Source organism: Netta rufina (assembly GCF_964035555.1).
Source record: "Netta rufina genome assembly, chromosome: 1".
Lineage (NCBI taxonomy): Eukaryota > Metazoa > Chordata > Aves > Anseriformes > Anatidae > Netta > Netta rufina.
In genome coordinates, this window is record NC_140123.1 from 142735463 (window position 1) to 142761064 (window position 25602).

General features: G+C 36.0%; 1 protein-coding gene across 8 annotated transcripts in view; it reads right to left on the bottom strand.

Annotated features, from left to right (window-relative positions):
• ERC1 (ELKS/RAB6-interacting/CAST family member 1) overlaps positions 1-25602 on the bottom strand; it is a 302116-nt gene that overhangs the window by 120360 nt on the left and 156154 nt on the right. For 4 of the 8 annotated variants that reach the window (XM_084302886.1, XM_084302887.1, XM_084302889.1 and 1 more), the window contains 3 exons: positions 23121-23256; positions 3661-3792; positions 697-750 (listed from right to left, as the gene is read on the bottom strand). In XM_084302886.1, coding sequence (XP_084159012.1) covers positions 697-750; positions 3661-3792; positions 23121-23256 — 322 coding nt within the window. The remainder of the gene's footprint in view (positions 1-696; positions 751-3660; positions 3793-23120; positions 23257-25602) is intronic. The other 4 variants (XM_084302890.1, XM_084302888.1, XM_084302892.1 and 1 more) reach the window with 2 other exon arrangements.

Consider the following 25602-nt stretch of genomic DNA (forward strand, 5'->3'; position numbering starts at 1 on the left):
ACTGAATTATAAAATCTGAACTTCTGTTTCACTTTATTGCACAAAAAAGCCTTATTTTTTTTAATGAAGAAACACATTCCAAGCATTGTTCTGGGAATGGTCCTGATTATGATTTAGATGATATATACAATAAATTTCTGCCTCTTACTGCAATCTTATGGAGACTATTAAAAAAAGAAAAAAAAATATGTGTCCATATATCCGTATACTTTCAGATTTCAGTCTAATGGGTTGAACTAATGGGATCAGGCACAGTCTATAGCTATAAGTAATTTACAGTAATATTTACATACAGGATTCAACATGTGAAGCAACAAAACCAGCTGAATATACTGGAAATAAAGAAGTTGTTGAAGAACTTTCAAACTTTCGTATCCATGAAGCTTTTGTCAGCTGGAGAAATCTGGCCAAATATAAACTGTGTGTTAACACACTTAACCCTAACCCTTCACACACATGGTCAGGATATTCTCAAACACTGGATTAAAAAGAGCAAGGTTTTAGTCTGAAATGGGTATCTGAGGACCATGAAATCCTGAGTAGCTTCACATGCAGTGTATTTCAAATCTGAAGCCTGTAAAGTAGCAGGAAACCACATATCATAAGATGATGGAGGGTAGGATTACACAACACAGGACTACAAGAACAACATTAAATATTGGGGTAGAGGTACACACAGATGAGATGTCCTCATACCTTGAACCACTTAAAGCCAAAATGGTTGACCTCATGCACTGATTCATTAAACAGCTTCAGACAGGCAGTGAAGTGGCAGAATGGTAGAAAACAAGATAAACAGAAGAGAGGAAAGAAAAAGCATGCAATTAAAAGCAAATTATAATCATTTTGGACAATATTACAATTTCAAACACACACCATTCATATTTGGTCTAAGAATGTTTCTAACCTATTATTATCACTTGTAGAGATCAAAAGATTAATATCCTACACAAAACAAAGCCTTGCCTTTGTAAAACTGTAAAGCTAAGAGTGTTTCACGATTCTAAAAAAACAAAGCAAAACAAAAAAAAACACCTCACCAGAACATAAAACAAAGCAAGCATTCTCTTAAGTTATTGAAGAAATTAAAAATATTTGAAGGAAAGTTCCTTCCTCACTTTTGAGGTGTAAAACAGACACTTGCTATCAATCTGTTACTTGACTAATCAAAACCAAAATCCTATCGTACCCCATTTTGCCCATCAGCTCTCCTGATGCTGACTGGAACAGGACACTGGTTACTTTTCCTTTGTGCTGCATTGTTGGTCATATTCTATAAAGTACAGTGTGTCACAGCTGGTGGTTTAGTTCTTCTGCTGGAGTAAGACACAGTTGTCATAATCAGCGCTGGTACGGACTAGAGCTTTTCCTCTTCTGATCCCACTACTTTCAAGCCACCCTTCTTCCTCCTCTTCACTTCCATCCTAACTACTACATTTCTTTCCTGTTTACGATGCTATTGCCCACCATATTCCACCAATCTTTTCCCACACATCTTACTTCTTTTGGCTCCCTTCCTGTCCTCACAGCCTCTCAGTGGTCCTCATGGCTTATCGACCCTCAGACTGCACAGTTCCCTGCCTTGCCTCATCTTTCACATTGTAGACCCATTCAATCTATTTACCAGTTGCCCCCCATTTTCTCCAAGCTCTGACCATCTGACCTCATTGTTTGCCTCGCATCAGGCTTTGCTGGTGAATTGTTTGAAAAGTTTCCTTGCTGACAAAACTGAAATTTGTGGATATTCCCTAAGCACTAATTTCTTTCTATATTTTAGTTTTAGGATGTCTCAAGTATAAATAAAATTTCACTTCTATAACAGTTTCCTGTTTTACTAACCCAGACTTATCTCTTCTCCACAATAAACCTGCTGCTAACAGCTCACAGTGGACAGACATCCATAAGGAGCTCATGCTAACAGGCTAAAAATGAGTCCCTCCTGTCCCTCCTTTCCATCCTGTGACTGAAACGTTCCTCATTATTTCATTTCTTTTCATCTAGGACGGAACAGATGTCACATTTTTGTTAATCTTGATATCTTTGACTCAAACATCCTTGTACAAAGGTTATTGTGAAAAACTTACTTGCAGAATTTATTTTATGGAATATCTCTAATACCTGTTTTCCAATTGCACTATATTGCTATAATTCTTTGGCTGGGTTTCTTTTGTTTCTGAGTCTGCAGTCTTGTGCAGATTGAGACAATTTGTGCAGTAAACTTGTCTGTAGCTTTTACTGCGTTAATCTTAGTAGCATGCTTCTTTGCTAGGGAATCAAATATAAGTTACTCATCATCTACAAACTGTACTTCACCCACCCTTCACTTTAAATACTGAGATGACCTGTAATCAGCCACTAATACAAGCCAACACCATAATTATATTTGTGTAAATTTACAAGTTACATTTACCTTTGTAATTATTTCCCTAACTTCAGATACTTCTAATACCTACAAAATCAGCCTACAACCTTCTTCAGAACTCTCTCTCATAAACTCACTAAACCCTAGACGCATCTTGTTTTGCGTCTATAGCATAGCCATCACAAAAGGTTGAATTCTACATGGCTTCTGTGTGCCCAAAAGTACAATTGTCAATGTCCTCTAACAAAGAAATTAAAACATTATGACACCCTAGGTAACAAATTGCATGCTATTTTGGTTAATTTGCATCTCAGCATAGAACTTGCTCCTTAGTGAGATACATATTTTTCTTACAAGGAGATCTATTCTTTGATGTCCTATTCACTACCAAGGTAACATTTCTATAACAACTAAAAAAAAAAAGTTTAGAAAGATGGCAGTCTTTAAAGTGAACTCCATAAGGTTATCCAGAATCTTTTAAAATGCAGTTAGTCTGATCTTTTTCATTTAAATAACAAACAGAAAAAGTCATTGCAATGTAACTGACCAAATGCTCCTTGTTTGCTAATTATGGTCAAGTGAGGAACAGTGTAACTGTGGAAAAACACTGAAGAGGTTCACAAAACACACAGTAAGAATGCCAGGTTCAGCTTATTCTACTCAAAAACTTTATCAAAAGCTCACAGAAATTTTATTCACTACATATGTTGTGGTTTCTTAATGACTACTTATGGAGGTTAAAAATCTGACACATACATGATACTTTTATCCAGTCTGTGGCACAGAATAAATTAATGCATAGAAATTTACACCTGCGGCTTCAACACACAAGTGTCTGTTTTCTCTGTGTATTCTTGCCTTAAATCAAGAGAATTGTCTCTCTATCCTGTAGCTGTGCAACTGTAAATGACACGAGGCTGCGGTCCACACATATGGCCATGCTAATAAAAATAAGCTTCTTCAAATATGTGCAATGAACAACACAGTGAGTGTAAATATCTTTACACGTAGGAAGATAGACATGATGGGGAAGACTGGTCAGAAGAATTATTACGGAAAATAATATCTTAAAGCACAGGATACCTTATATTTCTATTTTCAAGAAAATAGTACTTACAAAAAACAAATCATCATGAATGCTTTGCAAACTTTATGGGTTCAGTTATGCTGTATTTGAACAGAGATAGCTGATCATCAAAGAAAACCATCTGTGTTTCACAGTAAAGCAAGGGAAACAGTACTTTACTGTCTGGTTAGTTTCCTTAGAGAACTACCGTTGACTTTATGAGATTGCAGACCTGTTTCTCAGCATTGATCCTGGCTGACTCCTCTTGTGCTAGCACCATTTCCCGCTCTGCAGTTATCTGAACACTTTCTCTGAGTGCCTCTTCCAATTCTTCAATCCGATCATCCTTTTTACGTAGATTGTCCTGGAAAATGACGGGAGACTAGGTGAAGAAGACTTGTTTGGAATGACAGCCTTTTAATCAACCAAGTTTTATGCCAAGCAAAATGTGCTTCTCCCTACCAAGGCGCAACTGCAGGCAAATTATCTTCACACAAGGGAAAGAAAGATGAAGGAATGCAAGAATAGGAGGAAGATCACAGTAAAGAGAAGGAAAAAAGCTAGCAAAGCAGGTCCTCAATGCAAGAGTGTTTGCCCTCTGCATCAGACATACCAGTCTTGTCAGATCACGCAGCGCAGCGTAGCTAAGCAAGGTTTGTTTGTAAATAAAGATTAGTATGGAGTTCCAAAGAAGGAGAGTAGCCAGAATTGGTGGGAAGGCAGCAGGCACGCAGAATTGCCCATTTGCTCACACATTCAGCAGCAGTCATGGTACAAAGGGAAACATAGCACTGTGGTCTTGCAATTTGCCATTTCCAGGTTAAGTGGGAGAAAAGTAAACATTAACCCAACGGAGTTTTCCATTGTTCACATAAGTCTTTAAGGAAGTTTTTCATTAATAAGGAAGTATGAAGGGTTCATCTGGGAAGTTTGAACCTCAGACATCCAAGTATCAAGATAGTCTTAAAATACATCCTTCAGTTAAGAGCATCTTCACAGTTGCAGGTTCGGAAGTCCAACCCATGTACGAAGACCAGTGAAGAAAACTGTAACTCTCCTCAGAAAATATACTGTTCAATTGGTTTATACACGCAAAATAAGTTCAAAAAATTATATACAAACTAAACAGCATTCTTATTTGTCTAGAAGACCCTCCTTATTAGCATTTCTAAGGAAATAAATGTCTGTCTCCTGCCTCTGCTGTAGTGGCTTGGACAAAAGATTGCAGAACAGGCTATCCTGACAGATATATGTGAACGTCTTGGAGCATGGCTGCTTAACAAATCCATCGGAAAGGAGCAGCTTGACAGAAGATTTCTGCATTTCTCATCTTGCAGATCAGTTTAGATCATATGGTTCAGATCAGATATTAACGCATGTTTAAGTTAACACAAAGATTTTTTAGCCATCTCAGCAACAGTGGAGGAATGAAATATTTTTCTCTTTGGTTTTTGCATTTCACTTTTTGCCAGATTTACCCCTTAGTTTTCTGTCCTTACAGAAAGTTTCCACTCTCTCCACGTTTCACACCATATAAAGAATAAGGAAAAAAGACATCTAGCTTGGAAGAAGTTAACTTTGCAACCTTCGTAACACTAAAATCAGTCACTGGAGTTTAAAGAATGAACCTTATACCTTAATTGCTGCTTCCTAAAACTCTGGATACCAGGGATACTGTCATATGAACATCATTTCTGGCAGTCTCGTGACTATCACTTCTGAAGACAACCTTTCCGCTGAGATGCAAAGCTTTGTATCAGACTAATGCAAGACCCCTGGCACCCCTGCCCTTATGTAGATGAAGGCTAGCATTCAACCACTAGCAAAGGCAGAAGAAATTTGTTACACTTTGCAGATGGACCAGCTTTCCGCTGTTGGTTACTTTCCAAAGTGGACCACAGGGCAAGTAATTGCTGATTTCTAAAGAAACAAATGGAGAGACTTCATTTCAAAAAATCAGAGTTGCAGAACATGTTTTCATACTTTCTGAATCCTTCTGAAACACTGCTAAAGTCTTCCAAAACCGCTTCATGGTTACGATTAGCCTAACTGAAGATTCAAAAAAGTTTACAAAACACCCAGCACAGAATACTAACTGTGCCAGACATGAAAACTATTTACTTGCCAATCTGCATTCCATGAGAAATATCAGCTGTACTTCTTGATGTATTATTCATGGACAGACAAGGAAGTGTGAAACTGCATCTCTCCATTTCAAACAACTGAAGTGGGAATGGTTCATTTGAACAGCTGCATGTAAAATGGAAACTTTTAAAATAACATTGCAGAATAAAACATTATAACGTGTACTGTGTGCCCACTTTTCCTCATTACAGGCAAAAATTTAAGAGGATAATTTGACACAGTAGAGCGCTCTGTTCAGACAGATAAATCCTTTAGGGACAGGGGGAAGAGTAATTGATGGTACCAAAACTGTTCAAGACAGTACTGCACTACCTGCACTTGAAAAATCAGTAGTCATATATAATAAATTAAATGTGATTGTACATATAGGCTCAAGATTTGCAAGTTAAAAAAAAAAAAAAAGACAAGTGTTAACTTAGAAAAAAATGCCTACAAGTGATGATATTAAACTTCAGTTTGATATGAATTACCCATCCAGTAAGGTAAGTTTAGTTACAAAAGTTCATCTTCCATCTCATAAACAAAAGAGCTCTGAGAGCATATGTTTTTGGTGCCACAATAGGTCTACCTGCCTTACAAAATGACATCCATGTCTGTCTGGGTGGAGCATAAGATTGCTGCTTAGCCAGACACCAGAAGGACTCCAAAATGCAGAATAATTTCAGGAGACTTTTAAATAATTACTTTGTTTCCAACTCTTTTTTTTTTTTCCATGCTTAAATAATCAGTATTTGATATTTTTATTTTTAATACAAGCTGCTGTTTCAAACCAAATAGAGAAAAAGTAAAGAAGAGCATTTGCCTTTTAATTTACCAGCAATATTTTCCCAACTGTTTGGCTCTAAAATCTAAAACATGATAGGCTCGTGTTAACCTTCAACCTGTGCTGCTGCTTTCCTCTTTTTAATTACATTAAATATTTTATCCTTATTGTTACAAGTATTTGGAGAAAGAACTGGGCTAATCATAATGACCACTGCCTACTAAGTTATACTGAGAGTTTTCTATGGAAATAGAAGATTTTGATTTTTAATTCTACAAATAGTTCTGGCAAACTCAAAAACAAAACAAAACAGACAAAAAAAAAAAAACACAAAAAAAAACACACCCCACCCTACCAAATAGGAACAAAATAACAGCTTTAGAATGGAACAGAGATCTGAAATCTTTCAACATGAACAGGATACAAATACGCCCTATCCAGATGACGAGGTTGTGATAATAAAGTTTTTAACTGCAGGAAAAAGATAACTGTCATCTCATGATTTTTCATATGCTGCTAAAGTAGGTAACCCCAATGGTGAAATGGATTGATCCTCTGAAGTAGAGGATTAGAGTACAACTTGTGTTGCTTCATATATACAATAGTCGTGACAAAGAGGGCAAGTTTATTTTAATAAAATTGCAGAATGATAGATCATAGCAATCTCCTTTCATGAAACTTATACATGTGACTACAAAGAAAGAAAAAAAGTGTTACTTACCTGTAGACTACCTGGATTCTTCATGATGTATTCCCTACCCTACATCTCAATGACTCTCCCTTAACTCTGCTCCCAAGTTCCGTAAGTGTGAGAGGCCATGGCAGAGAGGGAATTAAACCAGGACAGGGGAGATAGCTCTGCCTTTATGCTCATTGGTAACACCACAACGAAAATGAAAAACCCAGTCGACACTGTGGGATTGCCAAGAGTTCAGCTCCAATACACATTTTTGCTACAAATTACTATGATCCCGTAGCTGATTTGTAAGCAAAACCCATTCCAATACGTGTCCATCTTAGGGCCTGAAAGGAAAAGGAGGTGTGACTGACACACATTTCTGGGCTTTTTCTTTCACTTCAGGAAGGAAGTGGTAGGATGTCCAAGTGATGCATATTAAAAGAATGTATCAATTTAATCTTTTCTGCATTCATGTAATGTGTAATCTGACATGAAGCTTTGTGAAAATGCATGAAATAGGATGGAAGTTTTCACCAAAGCATTTAGGTTCAATGAAGTCTGAGGTATCCTGGCAAACTTCTTTGTAATCATGTCTTGAACTAGATTCACAGAAGTCTTTATTGCTTAATTTCACTCTTTGAATTGAAATTAAGACGGATCTCTCCAGTTTACTCTTGGGAAAGATAAGTTAACAGTTTGTGAAACCAGTGAACTGCTTCTTTTGACTGTTAAAAATATTTCTAGGACTAGCCAATCACCTAGTCAGGGCAAGACCATTCTCATATAAACCCATAATATGTGTAATCATTCAGATTTTGCCTTTTGGGCTTTCATAGATGAGAAATGAAGAACACAATACTGCAGTGCTGATTGCACTACCACATTGCCAAACCCAGAAGGAAAGATGCTATGACAAAATCAGAAGGCTGAACTTCAGAATTTTGCAATTGATAATCAATTTGTTAATGAATCTTTACTGTTTTTTTTCTTTGAAAAAAAATATTTGTAAAAACCTGCAGGCCTTTTCAAGAAGGACCTGAACCTTGAAGTGAACATACAATGCTGCAGTACCAAAAGAAGGTATTACAGTCTCATCTGATTTCAGAAGCAAATAATCATAGTTACTTTAAAGCTCAAGAGTACATGGTGAATTTCCTTCATTTGGTTCCACATGTTGATAAACTACTTTTAGAAGTCTCTGAACAAGAAAAGCATGAAAAAAAAATGTTGCTCACAAACGGAGAAATCTCTCTTACACTGATTAGAAAATATTTTGACTTAGTAGGCTTTCAAGCATATATATATTGGGTAAATGTTGAAGGACAGAACACCATAGTACATTATCTGAATGGTAGTTATCATAGAATACAGTTCAAAAAGAGCACTTGGGGTCCTTGAGCAACTCATCCAAAGCAGGAGATGCCCGTGGTGAATTGTTTCTCTCTGTATTCATTATCATTTGCTGAAGAATATGGCAATAAAAGAAAAAAACATGCTGTCTTGAAGAGTGGAATAAAAGAAGACTTTGTAAATTCCAAATGAGGGAAGCATGTCTAGGGTAGTTTATAGCTTTGTTCAAGGATGTTCATGAACCACAAATAAACACAGACCCGATATTAAAGATTCTGAAAACATAGCAGCAGAGATGCTGGTACTTTATATGTTGCTGGACACGAGCAAACAGTGGATTTGACAGAATGGGAACTACAAGTTCTAATGCTAGTATCAGTGTTGCATATAGCTGCCTCCCAAGTCCCTGTCTCTCACAAAGTGAGCCAAAAAAGATTTATTTGGAAGTATAGCAACAGCATATACATGTATAGTTACCGTGAGTTTCTGAATGAAAGAAGTCTGAGAGCTGAAGAGAACTGCCAAGTAGGAGATCCTCAATCAATGTTTCCGTATCATTGGTGAGATCAGGGACTGAGATGCAGAATGACCGATTCATTAGGACAACATATGTTGACAACTGAAAAATTATGTCTGCCAAATAAGACATGTGGATTAGAAATCAAGCCTGACATGTTGCATAAATGCAGAAAAATAACTTCAGGAGACAAAAGAAGAAAAATTGCAGTAGAAGAATTTAATTCCACTAGGGGTTGAGAGGGAAGTGTGATGAAGCTAGCCACAGCTTTACAAACATGAGGGACAGCAGAAGGGGTTGAACACATTCTCTTGAGAGTACCATAACAAAAACCGAGAAGACACGTACATCTAGAGCATATGTACATTTGCGGATCATCAGTTGCAGAAAGAACAAAAAGTATTTTTCTTGCAGAAAGAGAATATTGATGAAAAATTATTTCCAACACACAAATGATAATTGAATTAGTGCACTAAAATTCACTGTGAAAGGAAGCCAACAGTTTGTGAGAAATGGCCTGTGATTTTTTTGTTTTGAAAGAGAATGGTAGTAGAAAAATGGAGTGGTGTTTGGACAGCGTTGTCCTTTGGGTATCACTGCTGCAGAGTGGGAGGACACAGAAGAGTGATGTAGAGCTATAAAAGATGCTGCTGACAATATCTGCTCTTGTACATGGGATGATCGCACAATTTAAGTGTTACGTGTACGGACAATCACTTGAAAGAAAATCATTAACTTCTGTGCTTGAGCATATTTTATAAAATGCACGGTAATGAAAACAGCCATATGTCTGTTCTACCCTGCACAAAGTCCTCATGAATGTCTACTTCACGGCTTGTAAGGAAGTCCTCATGGCTACTAAGGAAAAAATAAAAATATGTAGATAGTAAAATAAGTCTGTAAGACATCATGACAAGTTTATGATGGGAAGCACATTGGGTGTTAAGATTACTTACGTAGAAGCTGACTGGTGTGTTAGGCATCTGTAAGAAAAGAAACACACCATGCTCTTCTCTTCACGTTAAGAAAATGAATACGGAACTAATTAATCTATTGGAAGTTATGTGCACTTATTTCTGTTCTTAAATGTTTATGTCACAAAGAATCAGTAAAACAAAGACAGAAGTGAGAATGCTATACAATGGTACTAACACTAAAAGATATTGAAAGCAACAATTTTGAAGTATTTCAAGATGTAAATAGTGTTCTGTATGTAACACATGTACAATTGTAAGGGCAAAACAAGCACACATTGTTCCCTACAACACATTCACGTGGAAGAAGAACAAAAGCCAAGAAAAATATCAATGGTAAAGACACATCGCAACAGATAATACCTAGATACATATTACTATTAATGGATCCACTTTAAATGAATGGGAAACAAAAAGTAGGAAAAAAAGTTAATCAAAAGAAGGCTTCGCAAGGAAAAAAACTTAGTTAAGAGAAACTTCTCACATTGTCTGTTTCTTGAACACATATGAAGTGCTTAGTAAAACTCGTACCTATCATTATTTCCTGAAAGGGGCTAGAAATGTTTCTGAGCACTATACAAGTACACAAAATGTGTGAATGGTGCCAGCCATTCAGTTTTTTTTTTCTTCCAACATATTTTATGTGCTCTCACTCACAGCTGTGTTATTTTCAAAAAGTGTTTCCAGTATATATACAGCAGTTTTGTTCAACATCAGCAGCAATCTGAAATACATAGAGCTTGTGGGTTACAGTAACAAAGGATCTTATCAATATTATTTTATTATCTAATAAATCAATATTAGTTTAATTACGTCCACCCTAAAGCTCTGTACTTCCAATCTCTCTCTCTGAAACTGAAGTGGAATTCCACTGCAGTCTAGATTATTTATACACTACTTGAAGGAGGATGGAGAGGAAGGAGAAGAAAAGGCCCAACAGACAGCATTACACAGAGAGGCCTAAAAGGGAAAGGCATAAGAGATTAAATCTATGAGAAACCGGCAACTTCTCTTACTGATAGCTACCACGCTTTTGACACTTCTTTCCTGTTACTACTCTAAGTCTGGCGTGCCAAACGCAGTAATCAGACAGGTATGTTGATTTTGTATATGTACTTTTCATTAGTAACAACCTAGACAGACTAAAGAACCTCGCCAATATTAACAACCAGGTTTACCATTTAGCAGCTCATGTAGGGTGCCAACAGCTTTAACATTTACTTCAGCTGTTGCAAATTACCACATTTGTATTTTTTAAAACCTACAGAGTCTATGCTTCTTTAAAACCATGGTGGGTCACTGCACTGAGTATTGGAATGAGACCTGAGGCTGACAATGCTGCTGTGAAAGTGTTTTGAAGTGAGCAAAAGCAATACATTTCTCTTTTATTTTTCTGTGAGAGGCTAATTGGGGAAACGCTACTACAAAAAGATTTCTTCTTCATACACAAATCAATATTACGACTCAAGGCACCTAAATACATATGAGATTACAGCAAAAAACAGTGACAGTTTTAACTAACCGCACTGTTAATATGAAGCTTGAACCCGTAAGTTATTCCCTTGATATACCTCTATTCCTCTGAACTCTCCTTCACAACATCAGTCCTGTCATCATAATTGTACTAATATATCACAGTAGCTGTAAAACCTGCCTTTCTTTGCTCATTTTCAATTATTCAGCAGAAAAGAGCAGCGGAAGCAGCATGCTTGGACAGCCAGCCACAAGACCACGCTTATCTCTTTTCTCTTTTTCATAGCTGAACATTCGACAAAAAATGCTAGTGATACACCACCACTGAGGAAATGTTTACCCAGCAGTTGATTCCACTGAAACTCTCTCTTTTTTCTCAAATTAGAAGGGAATTCCTGCAAGTTACCTCCTGTCTCGCACATTCATTTTAGTCTCTGATACCCGTTTCTTGATTTTCATCAGAGTAGAATAGCTATTGTATTTGTGCTCTGACTGCAGAACTGTTTCCTTTAAAGCAGCCATCAGTTCCTGGATAGGACTAACAGTCTAGTGAGATGCAAATGCTAACCACTATTCATTTTACTTAATGTAAAAAAGCTGTAATTACTTTCACCCCATGCAGGCCTTCTCCTACCTCCCCAGCTTCAAACAAGAGATGATCAATACCATTTCACATGTCAGAATTAAATCATCAGTGGGTCTCACACCATCTGGGAACACAACACCCCAGCCTACCCGCAATCCCTCTGGATGCCAGATGCACCAAATGAAGTTAATTTCAAGGAAAAGATCTGTCTCAGTACATGCTGAATTCAGCTGCTAACCAAACATATATACTGATTTAGGGAAATATTTGCTTAAAATATTAAAAACTTATTTTTCTTCTCTCTTCTTCTTTACCAATAACTGCACAGATCAGCTTTATCGCACATGAAAATCTAAGGATACATTTGCAAACAGGAAATGAACATGTTTATGTATTTAAAAAACAAATCTGTCATGTACTTTAACCTATTGTTTATTACACAACTCAACAATAATGATTAATACTGTCCCAAAATAAACAGTTTTTCAACTTTAAAATGACTAGGTAAAGAAAAGAGAAAAACATAACAGCTCATTTAAAAAATGAATTTCTTATGTTCTTTTCTGAGAAAACAGAAAATGATGACTTTTAGTTAAGTTTTGTTCTGTCTGAATCCTGGTCAAAGGTCATCTAAGTCAATGTGAATTATGCTACTAACCAGAAACCCTTTAAAGAATGATTTTCAGCCTATAATCTTCATGACAAAGTTAGGTATGACCTCATCTTTATGTGGAATTCCAAGATGTTTCTTGCTCACTGGTACATCTTTCTGACTTGGATACAGTAACAATCTTTAAAAAAAGAAAAGGCAAGAAAGACTGAAGAACTAAATGACTATTTAGCTGCGTGGCAATAGTCAATTCATATGCAAGTATGGAACACTAAACCAGTTAGATACCGCAGATAAAAAGAAAATACTGAAAAAGATGAAAACTGGAATTTTAGGTATTAACATAATGAGAAAATCATGAGTTGAAAATACTGAAAGTGAAGTATTTGAAAAGCTTCTTGTTGGTATATTTTCACTGCTACACTCATAATATGATTTGAACAGGCAACAGCACCACAGCATGCAGAAAAATTGCCACAGCAATTCAGTGGTATAAAAACCAAAAGGATGAGAAAGTGTAAATTCTTCACATTCTGAGATATTCTTCATTTTTGTATGACATTTTTACTGTTTCTATAAATGCCTGAAGTAGATCAGAGGAAGGAGAAAAATAGTTATTATTTTTCTTTAGTCCTAAATATTCCAAAATTATCTATTGTTCTCAGCCTGCAACGTTGCAAAAAACCTCCCTGGCTCCTGACTTCACTCATTTCTTTTCCACATTCAAGTGTTTAAATTTATTTAATATCTGTTTGAATGGAAGCTTGTTCTTATGTTGGTAACTTTTCTCCTTTTCTTTAACTTTTCTACATTCACTATGTGCTTTCTGAGGTGGACAGCCCACATCATTACCCATTATTCAAGAGGTGAATGCACTGCTGATGTACTTACTGGCATACTGATATTTTTTATTTTGTCCTTTAGTACTTCTCAACATTGTTGTGTGTTTTTTTTATTTTAATAATTTTGGTAACCAATATTTTCACAAAAATTTTTATTCTAATTACAAGATTGTTGTCAAATATTAACACAGCTAGATCAGAACCTGCCATTGTACACCTATACTTAAGATTGTTTCTCCTGACATATTAATACATTCTCAAACTGAATTACACTTGCCAATTTATTGATGACTTATAGTTATGAGATACTTGTGGAACTATACAGTTTATCTTTTATATAAGTATCGAGAATCAATTAATATAACTCAGAAATTTAGCCTCATTTACAGAAAATGTTACATTAGCCATTTTGACCAGGTACATTACCTCAACATAAAGAACTGTACCATATAGATCTAGGACATTAAGACATATGAACTTATAATGCAACAATTGTTTACAGTTTAAGAACATTCAATGGTTCTTCAAAAGGAGGAAGAGAGAGGTCCAAGCATGGTGATTGGCATAGAAAAGAAAGCTCTGCATAAGAAGGGCACAGATGAGTGTTGTTGGGACACTGAATTCCATTAGCTTTTACTACCTCTCTTCATGCCTGGCTTTGGAAAACTATCTGAGCTCAAGGACATCAAGACTTAAGATTTAGAGCATCAGCAATAAAAGATATTGAGTTGCTGGAATGCATTCAGAGAAGAGCACTGAAGCTGTTGAAGGGACCAGAAAACAAGACTCAGGAGGAGTGGCTGAGGGAACTGGGGTTGCTCAGTCTGGAGAAGAGGAGGCTCAGGGGAGACCTCATCACATTCTACAAATACCTGAAAGAAGGTTGTAATGAGGTGGGTGTTAGTCTCCTTTTTCAGCTGGCAAGTGATGTCAGGTTGTGTCAGGGGAGGTTTTGGTTGAATATCAGGAAGAACTTTTTCACAGGAAGGGTTGTTAGGCAACAGAAAAAGCTGCACAGAGAAGTGGTGGAGTCCCCATCCCTGGAAGTATTTAAGAGATGTGTGGATGTGGAGCTTAGAGGCATGCTTAGGTGGTGGACTTTGTAGTGTTAGGCTGAAGGTTAGAATTGACAGGTCCTATCCAACCTAAATGATCTTATGAAATGATTCTGTGGGGAAAAAAACACAACATCCTCAACTGAATTTGCTGGGAAATTTTAACTGAACAGACATTTTCTAGAATGTTAAGAAGATAATGCTTTAGTCATCAGTAAAAGACTAAGTGATATGAACAGAGGTGTGATTTTTTCCCACCACCTGTATTCAGATCCCACTGTATCTCAAAATTCAATAGCTGAAAGGACTGATGCTAAGTATTTCACAGCCTTCTGTCAATTACGAATACATGACTTGCAGCCTAAACTTCAATGCCAGATAATATTTGCACATCACAGTAAGAGTAGTTGTTCATATATGTATGTAGAGTGTGTAACATTTCACTGAAGAGGAAAATTCAATAGGGAAAGTGCTCATTAAAGGCAGAATAGGCTTATTTCTACAGGAAAACAAAGAGTATTTTAAGAACGACAGCAATTTGGGCACCTTGCTAAGCAAGATTAAGGAATAATACTGAATTAGAATGAAATGAATCAGGTTTATTACTATGTGAAATCAATCAGAGGAAATGCCAAAGCACTTGTTGCCACAGGTACAGATCATATTAAAAAAATAATCCATGTATATCATTATGATTTTAAAATAAATTATGAACATTGTTTTTAGGTTCCCAGCATCACCCTATCCCCACTTCTTTTCTGTTGGTCAAGCCAAGTAAAAGGCAGAATTGCATCTTTATTCACCAATGAGACTATGAAATGAGTGGCAGCAATTGAACATTTTTTATTCCCAGGCAGAGATGAGTTAGAAACAATTTTCAACACAGCAAGTAAAAAAAAGCCTAACAGAGAAAGAATGAGGAAAAAAAAAAAAAAGGAAAATGCAAATTTATTGCCATTTCTCAGGCTCATGAAATAAAACACCAAAGTGAAAAGAGAGCTGTTTTTCCCCTTGAATGTACTCCTATTGTTTGGCTTAAATCTGGCCCTCAGTGTTTTCTGCTCTCAGGAGAGACCTCCTCACAGGAACCACACCATGTTGTCAACAGTTACATTAATCTCTCTGACAGTTTTTAGGAAAGGAGTTTGAACTCAGATACTAATCTTGGAAAAAAAAAAAAAAAAACTTGCAAAAAACATCTAGTGGTTAAGGTTGCTGGCACACACTCAGCAGTCCAGTCTTCACAGTACTTAGTTTCTGGCATATTATAATGGGTACCAATGCTGCTCTTTGCCAAACAGGCAACAAGAGTACAAATAACAGGTTTCTTCTTCCACTGACACCTAATGTTTCTGCAGTAAGGACTGGGTGAAAGTGTGTCTGGAGAATAATATTCCTGATGGATCACAGGGAAATGTAAGGATGGAGGGAGTCCTCTTTCCTCTATGAAAAACTCTCAAGCCTTATAATAGCTTTCTCTCACTACAAATCTCAATTTGCAGTTAAGGAAACATTGGAATAATTGGGAGACTGCCTAATTCAAGTTGTAAGTAGTGACTTTCAGGACTTTTTTCCAGCTGTCTGTTCAAAACTGCAGAGCATTTTTACATTATATAAGAAGACAGAGTAACATGGTTCATCTTTTTTAAAGAAATGAAGGCAGTGTGTTACATCTAGCCTGAACATAATAAATGTATGGTAAACTAAACTGTAAAGTGAAAACAAACAGAGCAGATGGTGGAGTGTCTGTCCAGGGAGACACTGATCCATTCTAAATGTCAAGTCTGTTCTCAGGCTTAGTTTCTGTAAACTTTACAGTAACAAGTACTCTGCAAGGAGTGCTCTCATCTGGTCAAATACAGAAGAAGGCAATTCCTTAACAATTCTTTAATGGCATAAACGTCTATTATAGAGAAATGACAGATTCTGTCTCTATAAAAACTGCCATAGCAAATCTAAGAATAAGGCCATATATGTATTCCAATATTCAAAAATGTATAATCAATTTCAGTGGGAAGAAAAACACACATCTCCCTCCTTTAACACAAACAATTTGTATTGCAACAGAGAAATACATTCCTGAGACAATCATTTTTCTGTTCAAAAGTATATTATTTTTGTTGTTGCTTCAACGTGCAACACTGCACACAAGAGCAACAATAAGGTTATTCAGACCTTGTAAATATTCATCAGAAAAAAATGTTTTTCCTAGAACTTGACTAAAACTTGTCACCACAATTTGCTCATGGCTCATAGCTCACATTGTAAGAATGCTAAAACATCAAATCTCAGGAATACTAGAAAATTCAGAAATGGGATAGATAAATTTACATTTTTTAATGGTCACCCACACTACCACATACTCTGTCTGTATGCAGTGATTTGGAAATACAGATATCAGACTTTTGTACAGAAAACCGGGAGAACTAGTATTATAAACAGACACAGATAAATACTCCTGAGGCTTAATGAGCATTACAGGTTGTCTTGATGAGCTTCCTTTTAGTAAATGAAGACCCACTGTCTTACAAAGTCCTTCAGATCTGTGTGTAAAAGTCTAAGAGTTGAATAGTACTAATGCTCCTAATAATGGGACCTCATCTGAGCAGACGCTGCAGAACTTGACTTCAGTCCTTTTTGTTTATCAAGATGTTTTTGCTACCTTCTCCTGTTTTCCTTCTGACAATGTTAGCAAGTCTTCATGATCTTCCTTGAAATAAAGTTGTGTTTCATTACTTCAAAAGAGAAAATAGAATTTTCCCATTTAGCTAGAAGCTCATTTTTATGTGTACTACTATTTTGATGCAACTGGAATCCAGCCATGCCTAATTATGAATTTTTAATTCATGAAAAAAGGCTAAAATTCAAAGTAATCCCCAAATAGAAACTTCCCCTCACATTAAGTCATGACAAGCTTTGCTAAAAGGTCATCATTTTTGGAACCTCTCCCAGACATCCAGGAAAGTTAGGAAAAGCTCTCTTGACAGAGAGAGTTATGACATGATAAGAACAAGACCTAGTTTTTCTCCAGGCATCTGCCAGGGTTAAATGTTTGCTTGTGTCTACAACAACTGTACAGTGTGCTGAAAATTAAAACCCTAAAAATAATCAATGTTTGTGGAACATTGTATTTTCTGTAACATATTGTAAAAGCTGACGGAAATTAAAATTACTACTGGAATGTTACATCACTAACAAAGCATGATGCATATTAAAGTGGCTACTGCATATGCATAGTTGGTTTTCTAATGCATAGCCAGCTGTCACAGAATGTGTCAGAAAAAGGGATGGAGGGTCAATTGATCCCCAAGCTACTTACTGGCTACCATTGCATAGCCCAAATCTAAAAGGAGAAATAATTTGCATACAGTCGTCCATTAAGATTTTTATGAGCCATGATTGTCCTTTAAATTAAGTATTTGTTCATATCTGTTGTGTTTTCATTAACAAAAGTTCTGTGTAATACTGGAAGCCAGACAGTACAAATCCCATTCAGACTATGTGTGAACTTAGAATCATGGTTTTGCTTTATTATAAAGAACTCAAAACAATGTTAAGTTCCATCCTTTGTGGTAAGCTGTGGAATGATACAGTGACTAACAAGAAAAGTTAGCCCTTCAAAAATGCCAATGAATTTCTTAAAAACTGAATTGCAAAGGGACTTCACATTCTCTCAATGCTTTAAGTGCTAGGGGCTCTGTTCTAGAGGACAGAAGGATAACCTAGAATTGAATATACTATTTAATGAGACTTGAGACACCTGAGTATGTGATAATGACACCTAGTCAGACCCAGGCAAGAATGACACCTTCAAAGCTGGGCAATACTGAGAACTATCCACTAACAGTGGATCCACTAAGGCCCAGACTTCTTTCTGAGGAGGCACCTAAAAAGTACTGGGAGAGGAAGGGAAAGAGAAAGAACATTTTGATCTGAGTAATTCACAAAGGTGGACCTGAGCTCAGTGAGAAAATACGTCTGATAGGTCAGATTGTTTTTTGTAATAAAACCTGTAGATGCAAGATGGCATGAAAAATGGGTTTCTACCAGGCTGAAATTGAGTATCTGACAGTTTCATGGGCCTTAACATGTTGAGCTGTACTATCCAACGGATAAAGAAAGTACACTCCACTTAGCTGGCAGGCTGGGTTGGAATTCGATATGTCAGCGGTCTATATGGAAGAGAAATTAGCCAGGAACTCAGCACTTGAAATTCACTTATCCTAGAAAAACATGTAACACCATTTTACCTAGCATAACCAATTTGCTTCAAAGCTGATGATACCTACTAAGTTATGGAGGAAATCTTGAACTTCAAGTTTGGAGAGCTTTTCTTTAAATCTGTTTAAATTGTTTCTTCAGTAGCTTTATATATACTGTCCAAAAGCAAGTTAATTGATTAATTAGGGAAGCATGATCTCTCTTTACTAACAACTGAAAGAAGACAAACCATCTTCTCCTTCATCACGCCATGTTACCATCAACAGATCAGACTAAAACACTTTAGCTATCTACCCTCAAAATTCAATAAGCATGTCAGGATGAAGTTCTCCAGTAATTTAAGACCAAATGCATTGGGCTTCACTTGGCTTTCCAGAGTTTTGAATTCTATACCAACTGTATGTACATGCTTTGGTGCCTCATTACAAACAGTTCCTGATATGTGAAGAATTCAGAAGGTTCATTTGGTGAGAAGGCAATTTGATTACTATTCCATTTTATCCAGGTAAAATCATAACTGAACAAAAGGTTCCCCCTCAAAACTCCAAATCTGTTTAGTCTGTAATTCAGTTCTTTTCACAATAAGTATATTTTTTCTTATTGAATACTCAATACATAAAGGAATTATATAATCACGAGAAAAAAAACAACAGCATATATTTGCCTCTTTGCATATAAATTGTGGATTATGAACTATATATTAAATTATTCAAACATGGGTGTGTAAAAAAACAATTACTAAATTTATGCAGTGTTACAGCTGTGTATTAAAGCATCCAAATATATTTTACACAGCTTATGGATATGCAGTTCATCAGCAGCAATTTGCTTGATTGCTGGATAGTTGCTGAAATATAGATACAACAGTAGACAACTCCAGACACAAAATATTTTGAAAATTCCTCCTGAAAACTCTGGAAGATGCTGGAGGGATAGGACACGAAAATACACATACTACCTTCCAAATATTAGTTTCAAGTTCCCATTCAAGTATCTTGAAAATTCAGTAAATGTTACGTCTCTACAAAAAGATAGCATATCAGTTCCTTTTCACAATAGCCAAGCTTTAGTTTCTTGAAGCAAAAATTTTCTACACCAGCCCAAGAGCCTCTTTTTTTATCCTGTTTATAGACCAGACACTCGTTAACCTCTCAGATCCCTGGAGAATTGAGGTTTAAGGGAACCCAGGAGGAAAAGACAAATTTGGAAACCCATTTATCCAGCTCACTAGAATTGAGACATTATGGTTTTCATTCTTCCCCCACTCCCCAAAATACCAAATTTCCATCATCAGAGCTTTCTGAATAAACGAACATTTTGTTACTGGACTCAGGAAGAAAGAAACCACATGCCTGTTAGGGACAGAGAGAGGAGGAGTGGAATATGTGCTTGGGAGCGTGTTTATTTGACTGGATTGCAGACGGTCAACCAAAGAACATGCAGATCATATATTTTTAAGCATTTCATAATGTCTTATTATTAATTCCAGCCAAAACCACCAAGACCAAAATTATCTGAAATTGGTGCTTGTGTGTCCTGACCCCAAAGCCAACAATGGTTGCATAAAAAAAAATCTATGTTCCTCTCAGGTTTAATTTTTTGTAATCAATTAGAAAGCAGTGCCCTTTAGAGTCTTTAGAGAAGACAGGTCTCCATAACTAACAAATTGAAATGTGGTCCTGGGTAAATTTTACTTCCAGGAAACCAAAATGTTGAAATCCTTGAGAGAGGGAGGCTATAAGCAGAGGGCTCTTCTAAAGGAAGGAGTTTTTATTGAACCTGTCACTTGTCATTAAACACTCCATATTTTACCATAGCCTGATATTTTCATTAGAGCATACAGACCTTTTTCATCCGTGAATGAAAGCATTCCCTTCAGCCTTATGTTGAATATGGGGAAAGACTCTTTAAAATTGAGCCCACCCAAATGGGACAATTAGGTTCACAAAAGCAGAAAAGGAACCAGCAAAGGTCAAGTAATATTAACACCATGATAACTTATTCATTTTAATTTGGGGTATCACATGTTACTTCAATCTTAAGTTCTTATTTGCATTTGTTAACATCTATTTTTATCTCAGAAATACTTACATATGATTATAGAGAAAGCAGCAGAACTACCGAAGACAGCAGTGCAGAATAAAACACAGCCTAAGCAAAGTGGAAAAAATGCATATTGCTGTATAGAAATATCTGATTGGAAAAACCTGAATGTAAAAGGGTAAAGATAATGAAATTACACACTTTGACATATTTGTTCTCAACTTTACCTTCCCTTTTAGACCTCTAACCTGCAACAAAATAACACTAGAGAAAAAGAAAAAAAAATCAAACTTGGCTTCCTCAAAAGAGACAACTGTTATGTGTCTAGTTTCTAGATTTAATATGGTTATTCTGACATTGATATTAAAAAAAGGAAATATTTACAGCAAGTTTATGCTATCTATGCTACTCCTGGTTTTATATCTATGATATCTCTACTGCTAAAACACTTTGCAAGTAAAGAATTGGATAGTACATTCAAAGGACAAGTGTACATTCTTAAACAACTCTGATACAAAGCAGTGCTGTTCATTAACGTGACAATTTCCGAGTAAAAGCTGTCTCACTGCTGTCACCAAAGCTATAAAATCTCATTGAAGTATCAGAAATATGTCTTAAAACTTAACTAATTTTAACAGGACTTAAAGTTCAGTAACCCGAATATCATTGTCTGTCCATTTCTATGTAAAGTGTTTGTACAACTACACATAACTTATTGTTCTAAAGAAGGGCAATTTTAATATGCTAACAGGAGCTGTGAGAGAACAAATTTCAGGCTTTTTTTTCAATGCATTCCATTTGTGTAACAGAAAGAAAAATGAAAAGGGAAAGAATAATGTTGGGGGAAAAAAGGCAGTACAGAAAGCCTTGCATTTTAGAAACTGGAAGTACTACATCAAAAAAAAAAAAAAAGACCTTGTGGAATAGTATCACCTGATAAATACAACATGCATAGAGCTGAAAGACAGATGTCAAGTACTACTTTCCTTTTCAAACTTAAAATATAGATTTATACAATACAGATCAGAAATCTAAACAAATATTAGATTATTTTTAGAAATTTTAAGATATTTCGCTAATACAAGGAGGATTGTGTTATTTCAATTGAAGCTGTCACATAACAAGAGCCTTGTGGATTGCCATAGCATTACAGCCACAAAACCCATTAGCAGATGTAGAAAACCCACATCCCAGCCTTTTATAAAAGTCTGTAGTTATGAAATCATTTTCATACACTTGGAAGTTAACTATTTCAGTGCACTGCACATGTAGGACTTGAACTGAGGGGGAAAACCACAAAATGTTGCATCTGAGAGCATTCCTCATGGACACATGTTTCTGCGGTTCTTTCAGAAGTTCTTGAAGAGTTGAAACCACCCCACCGGAATTCCACAGAACAGAGTAAAGAAGTATCTGTTTAAATTAAGGAGGGGATTTGCCTCAGCTAGTGAGCTCTTAGGATTTATTCTACGTCCTTAGCGTAGATGTAGTAAGAAACATAGCTGGTAACAAGAACCAGGATTTAATCTAGAATAACAAAGAAAACACCTATGAGAAGGCTTGCTCTCTAAGGATTTAGAAAACAATTTTAAAAGGTCTTAAAGGTAGATTATGATTTCCATGTTTATTTTCACTTACCAATAGGAAAGTTATTTTTGTAAATTCAAGAAATCACAGGCGAAATATTTATTATCTCTTGGCATCATGGGATCTTCGTTTTATTTCATGGCAATAGTTTAACATTTCTATGAGAACACTTGAAAACTTAACTGCTTGATAAACCATCTAGAGCTGACATCAACATAGAGGAGACTGAAAAATATTTCACTTGGTTTCATGGTGGTGACTTTCATATGCCTAGATATATTTGAGATAACCAGTTAGTTCTGAGCAGCAGGAGCATGTTATGATTTCAAAAATAATGCAAACTGTCTAGTAAGCATACTGTGAATTCATGGAGTAGGGTTTCATTGTCAAGCAAGGCTGAGTAAACACAGAAAACAAGGTCCTTCAATTACCCCACAACAATTTCAATTTACTATAAAAATACTTACTTGGTTATCTTTCATTTGCTGAAGAAGAGGCACCAATATAAGGCAATATCAGCTTGGAAAACACACAAAATAGCTAAAGAAAAATGCTATTAGAAGAGCAGTGAAGGAAGAAACATCACACCAAACTCAATGTCAAAATGATCAAACTATTTCAATGATACACTTCATAACCAAGTTGGCAGAAACCTTTCTTCTTTTTCTGAAGATGGAATAAGCTATGAAGAAAATGGGGAGGCTTCTTTCTTTGAAGTGCTCTGGGATAGACGTGTCCTTTTAAATAATGAATAACAAACTTGTATGTAACAGCTACAAAAATAGATCTGGGAGTGATGTAGCTATGGCTGATTGTCCATACTACTTTTATTCAATTCTTATGTTACCTGAAGCTGTTGGGAGCTGTCGTTAAGATTATCCTCCCGTCTCCTGGCCTCCTCCAGCATCTGTGCACTCTTCTTCTTCTCTACTTGCTCTTTGTGCTTCAGATTTGCTACCTTCTTATTTTGATCTTTAACTTGCCTGTAAAAGAGAAGAATACTCAGAATGCAGTCCAGCGTATGCTTCCAGTCAGGCCTGGTGCTTGTGAGTTGTACTGATGAGAAGTGGTACCCTCAAATGTGGTGACTTTGTTTGCATGCATTGTAAAAACCAAGTTTATCCTCAAGTGTTAACCTCAACTGTTAAGTCAACCTAAAGAACACTTGAATTTACTCACTACTATTAACTTAAATGTGGAAATTTTGCAACAAGAACCTTAAAATGATTATATAGTATATAACCTATTAATCAAAAGACACATTTGTCCTCTTATGACTATGTGGTATGGGTTACACAGAAATATTTTCTCTGTTCATACACATGTGCATATAAAAAAAAATGCACACATCTAATAGTGTGTTTTGCTTTAGATACAGGCTACCACTGTATCTAATATAAGGATAATAGGAGGATTGAAAGGAAAAACTACTGCAACATGATTTAAACATAGAAGAGTTTAAAACCTACAAGACCTAGGCAATTTGTTTCCAGAACTAAAGCTATTTATTTCTTTTCAAGCTCAAGTTCTACTTGTTTACTAAATATTTTGAGGAATTTTATTATTTTTTTTTTTTTACAAAAGGGACCAAGAAAGAGCAAGTAAGAGCAAACTATTTCAGAAGGCATGATAATTTCCTTTTCACTTGCATCTATGAATTATTTTTGATGATCCTGGCAACTACCATTGCCTGCAGACAGGGTTTGGCCTTTCTGGGCATTAAGACACATGGAGTATTGAATCTAATTACAGACCCTTTAATCTCAGCCTCCTGACCACAGGGAACTTAAGTTTAAACTTTTAGTCCAATCAAAACAAAACAGGCTAGCTTTGCTTCCTCAGCCCTTTTCTCCATAATTATATCTGGAGTTCGGATTTTGGAATAAAAGACAGATTCTTTGGTTGCAAGATTTCCCCAAAACATCATACAAGTAGTAGAGACAGCTCTTTAATTTACTGTTTAGAAAGCAGAATGATATACTAGCTTCCTATCTGGTATGTTATCCACACAGAGAAGGAAGAATGTTTCTTCTGTAGTTCAGAATACTTTTAGAACAGATCACAAACAACTTTGCTTTAATATTTTCTCCAGAACTCGTAACAACAGTATCATCGAGAACATATCTTCACTATATATATATATATATATATATATATACATATTCAAATTATGTGGCATATGGCTAGTCAGTGCTTTAAATTCTCGCAGAAATGTAGTTTCAACACTGAGCTCTGCTTTTTGCAATGTAGGGCAACCGGAGCTGGAAAAATTGCAAAGATAGCAAATTTTCCTTGGTGCTAAAAAAACTTCTATTAGTGAGAAAAAGTGCTGACATCCTCCAGAGACCAAGAAAAAAGGAAACTCCTTTTCTGATGATGTTAAAAAATTATTGGCATACTTAACTACCTTTTCCAACAGTTACAGCTGATTCGAGTCAGAATGCTTTTTAAACACTACTAGTATAATTGTTAAGTTGCTCTAACCCAGTGCTACACACTGGTAATGGGCACACTGCCCAGTTTGAAAGCAGACTTGCTCAGTGATTAAACAACTTATTGGAAATATTATGTTGGCACCAGCTCAGCTTGTACAATACACGGCTCTAGCTGTCCTATAAAATAAACAGAGAAAGTACAGCTAAGTTAACACAGAAAATGAAAATATGCAAGCCTGACACATTCAGCTCCACATAAGGATTCTTATTCAACACCTAAATTAAAAGTAAGGGAAATAAGTATTTTTGATATACTTGCAAAACGCGATTCATCTGCTGCAAATATCGTATTTGTTACTGTAATCTACTGGTTAGATAAGAGAAAACAATATTAATAAAGCTATAACCCTGATCAAAACACGTATAGGGAAGATCATCTCCTGCACAGTCCAAAAATGTCTTCAAACAAAATATGCACTTCAAAGAAAGGAGTAATTATAAGGATCTGTGCTATTATGTATACCTCCTCATGTCTGAACCAAAATTAATGTCTTCCTAACAATTAGGTAGATATTCTGAGACAAATTCAAGCTTTCCTAAAGCAGTTTGAAAGATGTAGTCTTGAAATTACCTAGTGCTTATAATACTCATAGTAATGTTGGTAATTGCCATATTCTTTGGAAACTTGAATTTATATTCAGGATACAACCATCACTCTGTTCCTTTTTCAAAAAGCAACAAAAAGTTGGAGAATGAACCTTTCAAATGATACACGTATCCACAGCTTTATCTCACTGCTGGGTAGTCGTGGCATTGCTAGACCAAAATTTTGGATAACAACATTTTTTGAGGTATGGCTCCTAAAAATATTCTGCACTCAAAAGAAAAAAATCT